This window comes from Petaurus breviceps, unplaced genomic scaffold (genome assembly GCF_028583685.1).
Source record: "Petaurus breviceps papuanus isolate PSGF00001 unplaced genomic scaffold, PetGlider_PUasm1.0 90740, whole genome shotgun sequence".
Classification (NCBI taxonomy): Eukaryota; Metazoa; Chordata; class Mammalia; order Diprotodontia; family Petauridae; genus Petaurus; species Petaurus breviceps.
This window is the reverse complement of record NW_027187330.1, coordinates 2677468-2690688: the sequence shown is the minus strand read 5'-3', so window position 1 is coordinate 2690688 and position 13221 is coordinate 2677468. Positions and strand designations below refer to the sequence as shown.

General features: G+C 46.2%; 1 protein-coding gene across 3 annotated transcripts in view; it reads left to right on the top strand.

Moving 5' to 3' along the window:
* CRTAC1 (cartilage acidic protein 1) overlaps nt 1–13221 on the top strand; it is a 184510-nt gene that overhangs the window by 151391 nt on the left and 19898 nt on the right. For all 3 annotated transcript variants that reach the window (XM_069067151.1, XM_069067153.1, XM_069067152.1), the window contains exons 6-8: nt 1112–1246; nt 4503–4648; nt 10853–10989. In XM_069067151.1, the coding sequence (XP_068923252.1) occupies nt 1112–1246; nt 4503–4648; nt 10853–10989 (418 nt within the window). The remainder of the gene's footprint in view (nt 1–1111; nt 1247–4502; nt 4649–10852; nt 10990–13221) is intronic.

Below are 13221 nucleotides of genomic sequence, written 5' to 3'. Positions count from 1 at the left end.
GACCCAGGGAGATTCCAAGGTCACACAGGTAGCAAGAGTGAAAGGTAGGATTTGAACACAAGTCCTCTAACTCTAGAGGCAGAGCTATTTCCTGTGAACCATGCAGCCTCTACAAGAGAGCTGTCAAGAGTCTAGAAGCTTTCTTCCATCTCCCTGATGCCATGATGTGGGTGGGCTTCCTAATGGAATGTTAATACACCTTACTCTCCTTGAGTCAACAGGTGCTTTTAAGCATTTATCTAAGCATTTCTCTATCAACTGATTAATCAAAAGGCACTATGCCAAGCACTTTGACAGGCACTGTGCTAAGTTGTTCTGGAGGCACAAAGTGAGCCAGGCTGCTGTGCTAGGTGCAGGAGAAAAATACAAAAGAGAAACCCTTCTTGCCCTTATGTTCTTCTGGAGGAAAACAGTGTGGATATATAGAAATATATAATTATATATACATACACACATGTTACATATATATATATATATAACATATACACACAGACAAAGTGATTAGGAGGAGTGGGTTCTGGGTGGCAAGAGAGCTCTTGCACTGGGGGAGTGGAGGTGGAAAGAGAAGATGCCTGCGTAGACAAGGTATGGCACTCCAACTTAGCTTTTTGGAAATAGAGAAATTCCAACAGACAGAGTGTGGAGAGAGAGCCTTTCCAAGAAGAGGGATCTCATGTGCAAAGTCAAGGAGAGTGTAGAGGGACATCTTACATGGAGAGCATCAGGCAGTCCTTTTTATGGTAGGAATATTGAATGTATGAGAGGAACTGATGTGAAATCAATATGGAAAGGCAGGTCGGGGCCAGATTGTGAAGGGCTTTCAATGGCCAACAGTGAAGTTCTGTATTATTTCCCAGAGACAACAGGGAGACTCTGAAGCTTCTGGAGGAAGGGAGAGGCGTAATCAAAACTATTCTTTAGGGATTGCTATGTATTTGACCACTATGTAGAGGATGGATTGGACAGAGGGCCTAGACCAGAGTCAGGAAGAGCAGTTTCTAAGACTGTTGCACTGATGATACAGGTCTGAGCTGGGGCGGTGGAAGTTTCCTCCATACATGGCCCCTCCCCTCTGTTTCACCAGAGTTTGAACACTCTGCTCTCTTTTTAGGGGGCCGAGGAGTCAGCGTGGGGCCCATCCTCAGCAGCAGCGCCTCCGACATTTTCTGTGATAACGAGAATGGACCCAACTTCCTCTTCCACAACCAGGGGGACGGCACCTTCATTGATGTGGCCGCCAGTACCGGTGAGCACAATCTATTCGGCCCCATATCGCCAGGCTACGGGTCCCCGGCCAACATTCACTAGTGTCCTCCATGATTCAGCTCTTTCTCAGAAACTTCTTAGATTCACCATCCAGTTTTCAGTGGTTCAGTTCCATTCACTGAGCATACATTTTATACCTACTGTGTGCATCCCACAGTAAAGACACTGAACGTTAGATGAGACAAAGGCTCTGCACTCCTAAAGCTCATATGTGGGCATGATCCCCATGCCTTCTTGGAGTTCTATAGGTTCTTCTGGGTCCTGGTCACCACCTCCCCTGTCACCTCTCCCTTAGCTCCTCCCACACACCTTTCAAACCAGTCTTCCCATCTAATCCAACCCTCCATTCCTCTCCCACCCTGTCTCTGCTTTTCTTTAAGTAGCCTTTTCTGATTCCATCCAACTTCAAGTGCCATCCTCCTCCCAACCCGCCTTGTTAACCACTTTATATTTATTTATATTTATTCTCTATATTTAGTCTCATATACTTTAGTCCTTATTCACTTATGTATGTTCTTGTCTCCCCTATTAGAATGTATTCTCCTCCTAAGCAGGGACTGAGTCATTCTTGATACTTGGATCCATAGGGTTCCTGGGACACGGAAGGCACATAAAAAGTGCTTATTGACTGATGAATCACCCTCCCCATTGCTTTCCCTAAACCTGGTTCACTCAAAGAATGCCTCTTCCTATAGAGTTCCTATGAAGGAAGGTCTAGCAGCCTGGTATTCAGGTTCACCTCCTTTTTGAAGACAGGTCATATAGGAAGACCTTTGGCCTTAGATAATGAAATTAGAGCAGGCAGCCCAAGTCAACACCCTAAAGCCAGGAAAATCTCTCACAGAGCTACTGACTTCAGTACTCTCTGCTTGAAACTCCTTGGCAGAAACCCAACCTGATTAGGACCCAGCTGATACCCTGACCCTCGCCCCCACCCTCCTTTATTCATGGGTCTTGAACAAACCTAAGAGCAAAGGTGAGCTCCCTGATTCCCACCAGAAGCCTACCTTTCTCATTGCTGAGTTCCATTTTTGACTCTTCTCTGGCAGCTAATTTTTCTCATCACTGAGAAATCATAAAACTTTAAAAAACCAAACCAAACAAACAAAATAAAATAAAACACTTGAGTATCTGATAAGGTGCTAAAGAGAAGGAAGCAGAGGTGAGTGAAGAAGTTGGAACAGGGAGTAGGTATCAGGCAGGGAGGAGAGAGGAGAGGTGTTAGTCCCATAATTGAAAGTCGGAATGATTGTAGGGTTTAACAAGACATGTCAAGAGGGCATTCATCACCCAAACAGATGCTGCAGTGAAATGCAGCTCTGGCACCTATTATTCCTGTGAAAAGGAACCGTCTCCTTGTCAAGGTGCCTCGTAGATTGGAGAGAAATGGGCCAACACAGAAGGCCACGGACACTTGGGGCTGGAAAGTTTCAGTGGAAAATTAATGGCATATTAATCCTGGAAGCTGTTGAATTCGACCCCCATTACCTTCCAAATCAACAGCTTCCAGGTCTGCCTCTGCGTCCTTGTCTCCCCCAAACTTGCCCCTTCCTGTGAAAAGTATGAACTATAGCTTTTCTAGGTGTTTGACTACTCAGACCTTGTTGTGGTCCACTGCTAAATGGTTGGGGTCTATTTCAGTTTTAAAAACATTTCATGGAAGAATCTGTGGAGCCCAGTCAATACTGAAAATAATAATCCATTTTATCTGGCACATTCAAGGGAAGGCCTTGTTACTTAACTGGAGATAGCTGAGGAGCACATAAGGGAAACAAGAGCAAGAAGGGAAGTGTGGTGAGATTGCCTGCCTCTCCCCGGTATGGGCTGACCCTTCCAGGCTAGGACAGCCCCACCAGCCCCCTATGCAGAGGCTAGAACCAACCGCTCCAAAGTGGGACTGATAAGCTCAGGGAAGGAATACAGCAGGGATGCTGTCTGGTGGCCTTGGACATGTTCAACTCAGAACAAAAGGAGAGAGGGAGCCCACGATGACCTTGACAGAGTACTTGGTACATAACTACATCAAATCCTTGTGGAGACTCCAGAGTCCATCCTCACTCCATTCATCAGGACACCTTCCCGATCAGGATGGTGCAGGTGCTTTGTGCAGAGGCACAGGGGACCTATTCTGTCAAGCCTGGCTGTTTTCTCACCTTTGATGTCACCAATCAAGTTTATAAAATGGAAACTGAAATAGGAAATCCCAATATGGGGAATTTCAGGAAAGGGCAGGGCAGGAGGAAAAGGGGTACGCCAGGGCATAGATTGTTGGATAGAGGACAGTGATTTTTCTAGACTACAATAGACCCCAGTCATGCTGCACATGGTCCAGAGGGAATATTGATTTCCTTACCTTTCATGTAGAAGGCTGGTGGTAGATCCTACTGTGGGGTGGTCACCCCCAGCCTAGGTGAAGGCAGTTTTAGCATCATTCCCTAGCTGGCCTTACCTGCCCTATGTGCTTCCTTAAATATCTCTAGTTAAGTTTCAAGGCCTCCCCTTGAACAGAACAAAGAAAATGGTCTGTTGCTTTCAGGATTCCCTGGACTCACCTAACTTCTGCCCTGGGGCCCTTTAGCTCCGATTTCCAGACACCAAAGTCCCGTTATCCTTTTCCTATCCCACCCTACCTTTCATTGTCCCCAAAACACCTTAAATCCCAAGGAGTGAGGAAACAACCACTCCGATCTCACAAGAGTCTGGAAGGTTTCCGTTTTAGAGGCTGGCAGCCCTGGTCTACTCAGCTGTACGAAAACTTATTTAGGAAATATGTGCTTGTAATGGTCTTGCTAAGAAGTCTGGTCCTTCCTGCTAGACGAGCTCCATCTGTCAACTAGGACAGCTGGCCCTTGGCCTAATCATGTGAATTCCTATACATCGAAGATGTGGGTTCGAATTCAGCCTGAGCTACTTCCTAGCTATATAACATTAGTCAATCAGTCAACATTTATTAAGTATGTGCTACGTGCCAGGTGCTATGGTAGGCATAGAGATCTGAAGACCTAACTTGTCTGTACTCTAGTTCTGCACCTATGAAATAATGGGATTGGGGTAGATAATCATTAAGAGCCCTTCTAATCCAAAAAGAATGATTGGTCTGATAATCTATACTGTAAAACAAAGTAAAAAAATGAATAAATATGAAAAAATAATCTTATGCCTGAGTCTCTGCACAACAAGGAGTCCTGGGTGCTGCCCAGTAGAAATCTCTGCTCACCTTCCCTCCAACATTCCAGGTGTGGATGACCCACAGCAACATGGGCGTGGGATAGCTCTGGCTGACTTCAACAGGGATGGCAAGGTGGATATCGTCTATGGCAATTGGAATGGCCCCCACCGCCTGTATCTGCAGATGAGCACTCATGGGAAGGTCCGCTTCCGGGTAAGAAGGTCGGGGTCTCCCCCCACCCCTTCCTCCCTCCCTTCCTTTGAAACACCGTGGTAGGGCCCTGAAATAGCATCATGGTATAATGGGCAGCTAGGAGGCACAGCGGATAGAGTGCCAAGCCTAGAGTCAAGAAGATTCATCTGAAGTTCAAATCTAACCTTAGATACTTAGTAGCTGTGTGACCCTAGGCAAGTCACTTAACCCTGATTACCTCTGTTTCCTCATCTGTCAAATGAGCTGGAAAAGGAAATGGCAAACTCCTCCAGTATCCCTGACCAAAAAAAGACCCAAATCAAATGGAGTCACAAAGAGCCAGGCATGACAGAAAAAATTAACAACAGCAATGATGAAATGGCTTTGGGACAAGACCTGGGTTCAATCTCCACTCTGCTACTTCCTGCCGGTGTAATCTTGGGCAAGACATTTGCCCATCAGCTTCCTCATCTTTAAAATGAAAGGGGAAAGAGTTGAAGCTTGGACCCAGACTTAAGAAAATACATTTCCTTCCTTTCACTGTAGAAGCAAGAAACAGTAGACTATGGAATCTGCCATCAGCCATCATCTGTGTGTTGAATTGCTTTGCTGAACCACCTTTTTCTTCTCTATCTTTGTTACAAGGGAATGAAATCACATATGTAATAGCACTAAGTGCTATATAAATTCTAGTTGCTATTATTATTATTATTGCTACTAATAATAAGAGAAGATTTGCTGGGTACAGGCAGTAGGGAGAGTTATTATATTTTTGGAAATGAATCTAATTCACATGATATAAAAACAGAAGGCATCATTAAAAATTTTTAAATAAAATTAAAATATATCAGGGAACTTCCCTACATCTATAAAAAAATGAAGAATTCAGATAAGATAATGTTTAAGGCCCCTCTAGATCCCGATTCTTCCCTATTAGAAGATGCTAACAATCCCTTCCACACTTACTCCCATCACACAGAGGATAAGGCCTGGCTGCTCTCCCAAACCCATTGACAGCTTCAGTTTAGATAATGATCAGAGAGAAACAACCAGGCCTCAGGCCCTCTCTGAGGCTCCATCACAGGGCCACAGAGAAGGAACAAATATCTGAGTCAGTCCAGGAAAGGAATTTCTACGTGCAGGGGGCAAGGATGAGTAGGTATCATGATAAACACTGCCCTTAGCTTTCTACGGAAAGGACTCCTTTGTAGGGATCTGCTAGGAAAGGGGACATCCAGGTCCCTCTCAGTTCTAAATCCTGGGAAATTCAGAATCATGAAGGGGAGCACATTATTTTGAAAGCATTTCCTCCCTCCCAGTTTGAAAATTTTGCTACGATGAAAACAGAACAATTCCAAACCATTGTGTGGCCACAGTGCCTGTAACTGGGCTTTTTTTCTTTTTTGTAAAGGGAAATGTGAGGTTCATAAGGACAGATGAGTCTATCCCTTGACTAGAGGATTCTCAGAAGAGCCCTGTCCCCATTCTCTCTCTCTCTCTCTCTCTCTCCTTTTTCTCCCTCCCTCTCTCTCTCTCTCTCTCCCCCTCTCTCTCTCTCTCTCTCTCCCCTCTCTCTCTCTTTCCTCTCTTTCTTTCTCTTTCCCTCTCTGTCTCTCCCCTCTCTCCTCTCTCTCTTTCTTTCTCTCTCTCTCCCTCTCTCTCTCTCCCCTCTCTCCTCTCTCTCTTTCTCTCTCTCCCTCTCTGTCTCTCTCTCTGTCTCTCTCTCTCCGTCTCTCTCTCTCTCCTTTTCCCTTCTCCCTTCCTTTCATCCTCACTCTCCTTTTTCATCTCTCCTTCTTTCTCCTCTTTTCCCTGTCTCTGTCCCTCCCTTTCCCTTTCTGCTTCTCTTCCTACTTCTTCTTGCCCCCCCCTTTCCCTTTCCTCCTTCCCTCTCTCTCCTCTCCTAATGGTTGAGCCTAGAACCTGATAGTACCACCTCTTTGTTTCAAATTTTTATGTACCTATAAAGGACAGCAATTAAACCCTGGGTGCCAACTCTACTGCCAAGGTCAGGCTGCCTCCTTTTCTGAGCTTCATGCCACCCTTTCTTGGCCCTGAAGTCACCCAACTAGAAGGTCTCCATGGTCCTAGAACATGGAAGTGTTGCCATGTCTTCATTTTTTGTTCAAAGCAGCCATGGTCTTTAATCTCTTAATATCCCTACTACCTCTAAATCCTAAGGTCCCTTTGAGCTCGATGGAAGACACCATCATCTTGGGTGTCTACCTCCCTCTACCCACCAAGAATAGCCCATTCTCTTTATGGATCAAAGCCCATGCTCCTGCTGGACCTTCTCCATCACTCCTGCCTCTAGTTCTCATCCCATTAGCAGGACAGAGATGACCAACCTGTTCTGAACCCAATGACAGATCTAACCTTTCTAAGCTCAAGTTACCGTCTTTCCCTCCCACATCTCTGTATTCTCTTTGGCAACTCATCCCTCAGGTACCCTCCCAAGGAGGCATAGCAAGGGGCTGTCTTGTAGAAGAGGGCACAGGAATGTTACATGGAAGGGGTTTGTCCCTGGGGAGGGGCAGAACTAAGTGCTTTGGGTGGTAGTTGCAGAGAGGCCAACTTAGGCTTGACAGAAGAAAACCTTTCATAACAGATAGAGAGATCCCAAAGTCAAATGGACTGCTTTCAAAACACTAGCTTCCTCGTCATTGGACGTCTTCAAGGGGAGGCTAGACCACTTCTTTTCATTGATGGTCTATAAGTGATTCCTCTTCAGGCAAAGGTTGAACTCCATGGTATCTGTGATCCCTGGTCTCAACTCTGAGATTCTGTGACTTTCTAATTCTATGATTTTCCATAATCCTATTACTGTAATTTCCCAGCATCAAAAATGCTTTAAATGTAGAAGTACAATGACATGTGCTTCCCACCAACAGTAAGAGAAGGGTTGTTTCTTTCACACAGGTAGCTTGGGGTGCTGTGGACCCTTCCAGGTTCCCCAAATCTAGTGCCCAAAGCATTTATCCTGAAATCTAGTCATCGTCCTTTGCCTCTGATTCCTTGCCAAGACAAGGTGGAGACAGAGACCCTTCTCAGCAATGTTCCTAGAGTTCATTGGAGAAGACATTGGGTGTCCTCATTTGCCCTCCCTGGACCATGCTTGTGGTTTGATAGCACAGGATACTGGCACCTTCTGGATTCCCAGCTAAAAAGAAAGCCAACACTCTCTGGGAGCTGTAAGGACAGCTGGAGTTTCTTAGATTGGCTTCTTTTATTTATCCAATGAGCATTTATTCAGTGCCTACTATGAATGAGTGGAAAAGCATTTATTTATCAATTACTATGTACAAAGAACTGTACTAAGTGCTGGGAATACAAAAAGAAAAGCAAGATGGCCCCAGCTCTGAAGAGGCTCATATTCGAATAAGAGGAGACAAGCACACAGTGGAGGGTTCAGCTGTATGCAGGGCAGACAGTGAAGAAGCGACAGGGCTGGTTGTAAAACCCAGGGTTTTGGAGGGTGCAGCAGCAGGGCAGATACCAAAACCCAGTGGTCCTAGACCCTGGGGATTCAAAGACAAAAATGAAAGTCCCTGCCTCTATGAACTTATGTTCTATCGGGGAAAACACACACAGATGAATAAATACAAAGTAAAAACCAAATGATTTCAGGGGGTACCAGGGAGTAGTCGCTGAGCTTAGCTAGGAATTTTAAGAGGTTGAAGCGTCTTCCAGGCATGGAGGCAGCCTGTACAAAGGTGTGGAGGTGGGAGTTTGGCTGGATTGTAGAGTGCAGGAGGAGGAATAACACATAAGGGTTAAGAGACTGAACTCCCAAGTTCTAGGGGTGAGGCACCAGTACAGAGGGGCACACAGGCAGCCCAAGGGAGAAGAGAAGGCAGCAATGAGGAGATGAGGAGAGAGGAGGTGGATGGGGCTTGCTGCCTCCTCTGCCTCCAGGTCCTCACGCTTTCATGGGTGGCTGCAAGGAGCAGACCTTTAAATCAGCCTTGTTACCAGGCTGATGGGGAGGGACCTCTTTCCCTGGCCTCTCTGGAGTGGGCAGCTTGCCAGCCACACCAGCCACTGGCTCATTACAGCAGTCATCAGGGAGCAAGAGCCTGGGGAATGGCAAGAGGAACATCACGTGACTCCCAGAGGGCACAAAGGGAGTGTTTGGAGCTCGGCTCCAAAGAGCCAGGTCCTGAGACTGGTACTCGTCCAAGGCAACGGGCCAAAGGGTTCTCACTCCCAAACTTAAAAGGTCATGGAACCCAAATTTTCCTCCTATCCTCAGAGGAAAAATCTCCTTTCCAGAGTCAAGTGTCCAGTAGTGTGCAAAGATTCAGCCAGTTTGGAGGGGTCCCAGACCAGTTATTCTGGATCTGGGTCTGTCCCTAACTGGTCATGGGCTAGCATCCTTTCATCTGTCTGTCCACCCTGAAAGACACTTCTGAGCACAGCTGAGTGAACACTTCAAGGAATAAAAGCAGGAATAGAATGAAAAACATTGAACCTGGAATCATGGGACCTAGGTTTCAATCTCAGCTCACTTATTCCTTGCATGACCTTGGGCAGCTAAATTAATGTCTCTGAGCATCAGTTTTCTTATCTGTAAAATGGGAAGCTAGGTGTCAAAGTGGACAAAATGCTGGGCCTGGAGGAAGACCTGAGGTCAAATGCAACCCCAGTCATGTCCTAGCCCTGTGACCCTGGGCAAGTCACTAAACTTCTGCTTGCTTCAGCTTCCTCTTCCATAACAACATAACAACAATAGCTACTTTCCAGGGTTGTCGTAAGGATCAAACAAGGTAATAATTGCAGTGTTCAGCACATGCCTAGCACCTAGTATGTGCTATTTAATTGATATCATTAATTTTATTTGTAAAAGCTATTATTATTGGGGAGGCTAGGTGGCACAGTGAATAGAGCACCGGCCCTAGAGTCAGGAGGACCTGAGTTCAAATGTGACCTCAGACACTTAACATACACACACACAAAAACTAGCTGTGTGACTTTAACCCCAATTGCCCTACCTTTCCCCCTCCAAAAAGCAAAGAAAAAACAAAAGCAAAAACAAAAAGATATTATTATTATTATTATTCAAATGGAAATAATAATGCTGGTGCCTCCTATTTCACCAGATTATTGTGAGGAAGGCATTTTGCAAATTTTGACTCATATAAATGTTGGCAATATTATCAATAACAATAACAATGATTCATTTTTGTTATTAATAAGTTAGTTATGTGCATTGTTAATTATTCATAATAATTAATGATTATCTGATCAAGGCAGCATGGGAAACAGCTAAAGTCAGCAGTTCCCACACATACTTGTATAGGCTTCAAACGCCCAGTTTGAGGGGAGAAGCTCATCCCTGGTGATGTAAGGGAAGGGAGAAAATGAGAGCAGATCCCTTTTAAAACTGCAAGTGGGGGCAGAATCCCTCCTCTGGCAGCGTTGGATACAGAGCTAGGAGAGGGACCTTGCTAACCAGAAGAACCAGGCATCCCTGCCCCCAAATCATCCAAAACATCTTTAGTCCTGAGCACCACCAGAAGAGTTAAGTGATACTTACCTCTAAATGCTCCTAACAGCCCCAGGATGTGGGCAAGGGGGAAAGGAAAATGGGGAGCAGAAGCAAAGAGGGAGGGAGGGAGGAGAGCAAGAGAGACACAAGACGTATACAGGGAGGAGAGGAGCAGAATGCTTTGCTCTGTTGACAAGGCAACAGTGCGAGAAGGTGTCATGGCGTGGTGGAAAGAGCCCTGGATTTATAATGAAACAACCTGTCACTTACTGTCTACATGACCATAGACAAGTGACTTTACCTCTCTGGCTTCAGTGTACTCATCTGTAAAATGGGGAGAGTTAGACTAAATCATTTCTAAGGTCCTTTTCATCTGGTCATCCTATGATCGACAGTGTCCTGAGGGCAAGTCCAAGCCTCTCCTAGGTCCACTGGGTGGTGGACGTGGGCAGGCTACTTTGGGTAGTAAAATAAGAGAAAGTATTCTGGGTCAGGACTATCTCATTTCCTTCAATTCAACAAATATTTATCAGGTGCCTGCTGTTTGGAGTGTATACCGTGGTCTCCTTGCCCAATGCCTCCCACAAAGTGGGCAGTTAATAAATTTTTGTAGATTGATTGATTGCTGGGGCGGGGTGGGGGGGAGAGGGGAAGGGCAGATTGAAGGGTCCTCCCTAGGAGCAGGCCCCTCCCTGGATCTCATGCTTCTCCTGACCTCTCTCTGTCTCTCTGCCCAGGACATCGCCACTCCCAAGTTCTCTATGCCATCCCCAGTCCGCACAGTCATTGCTGCTGACTTTGATAATGACCAAGAGCTGGAGGTTTTCTTCAACAACATCGCCTATCGAGGATCCTCTGCCAACCGTCTCTTCAGGTAGGCCCTTCCATTGGTACCTGGCCTTTCACCCCAGACATCAAGGGGGGCATCAAGGAACAGAGGACTGTCCCTCTCTTCCGAGGACAAAGAGCCTATCTGTGAGCTGGATACCAGGCTAGGAAGAACAGATATGGGAGACAGAGGTCTCATAATGGAGAGATGGTGTGGTACTGCAAGTCGGGAGGAACCCTGCCTTTGGAATCTGAGGGCCTGAGTTCAAACTCCAGTTCTACTACTTACTTCACTCTGTGACCTTGGGCAAGTCGTTTAACCATCAGGGGTCTTAGTTTCCTCATCTGTAAAATAAGGAGATTGTGGGACAGCTAGGTGGCATAATAGATAGAGTACCAGCCCTGGAATCAGGAAGACCTGAGTTCAAATCTGACCTTAGACACTTAGTAGCTGTGTGGCCCTGGGCAAGTCACCTAACCTGGATTGCCTCCAAAAACAAAACAAACACCCAAATAATAATAATTATAATAATAATAAAGAGGGTTGTTGTACTAGATGCCCTCCAAAGTCCCTTCTAGCTATAGGTTTATGACCCTGTGATAAGATGTTTAGAACCTTCTGGTCCTAAATCCTCCATTCTAAAAGAGAACAGCAGATGATCAGGAACCAGTCCAGATGGAGGCCTCAGGTATGAAGCTTGTGCTAAAGCAGCGGGGTGGCATACTGGATAGATTACACTTGGAATCCTGCCTCAGACACTTACAACCTCTATGACCCTCTGGCAAGTCATCTAAGTTATCTCAGCCTCAATTTTCCTATCTCTAAAATGGGGGTGATAATAGTACCCACCTCTGAAGGTCATTATGGGGTTATAATGAGATAGCTCAGCAAAGCCTGAAGCATTATATAAGTGCCAGACAGGCTGAATGGGGGCAAAGTGAGAGCAGAATGCTGGCATCCACATGATGGAATCAGGAAGGACTCGAACGGTTTAGAGGATTTAACGGTTGAGAAAGTGGACTGCTGTGGATGCTGGTGGAAGATGTAAGCATTTCAGTATCACAGTGAGAGAGGAGAGTGAGTGTTTTCTATGGGAAGAGTGGAAACTGAGATGTGTTTCTGCTGTCCTGAGAATCAGTCCTACTGCCCCTGGGTACCAAGTAGCCTGACCTACCTGCTGTTTTGTAGGTCAGTGGGGCTTGAGATTGACCTGAACCCCGCCTGGACAAGCTCATGGGGCTCACTCAGCTGAGGAAAAGGGAAAAGATAAGGAATGGAGAGACCAGGGTTTGTGGGTTCTGGAAATTTCCCAGAACCCTGACTCTGCTCCTCTGAACCCCCAACTCCCTAGCCCAGGAGCTTGGCCAACTACTATTAATAAAAGGCGAGAGCTATGACTAAGCGTGTTTTAAAATATAATTATTAACAAAGCATCAATCCTGCCTGGATGTAATCACCCCCTGAAGGCACCAGATTTACTAATTAGGTGCCTTGCAAAAAGCTTATTCACGACTTCCAGATTAATTGCTGAAGATCAATTGCTCATTAACAGAGACGTGCTTTTCTTCTCTGGCTAATAAAGTGTCACTTGCCAGGGGCCCCTGAGCAGGGAGAGGTAGATCTCATTTGTCTCTCTCTGGCCCCAGAACTCAAGGATTCTTACAATTTTTTCTCATGAACCTCCACCTTTCTCCTTCTCCCGCACAGACTCTGCCCTCCCCGAACTAGCAGCAAGCATCAAATGCCCAGATGCCCCTTCCTCGACCATAGGGAAGGTTAAGGGGCATCAGGCTGGCTCAGGGGCTGGAAGGGAACAGGTTAAGCACATGGCTGCCCACGTGGCGGCTGAATGTTCACTGCAATCCTGGAGGCATTGCCCCTAGCTGTGGCCCGGGAGCCAGTTGCCTGGTAAGCGGCTGTGCCCACGGTCCCTGTGGCAGATGGTTGGGTCCAGAGCACACAATGGTGAGTATGAGAGGGTCTAACAGCTGGGGCCACTACACAGCTGGCTGCCTGTGGCAGTTTTAACCCCTTCCAGCACCACACTGCTTGGTCTTCTCCCCTGTCCCTTTCATTGGACAGACCCTCTTCCCCTTCCACCAAAGTACACTCTCCTTGGTCCCTGAAAGCTCCAGGCCACACTGAGGGTCATTCTAGTTGCATATTTGAAGGGTATTTTTTTGAGGCTCAGCTTTATAACAATAGTCTAAGAGAGGAACAGAAGTGTATTTGGGACACAGGTGATCCATAAAGGAAATAGGCACTAAAGATTCTAGC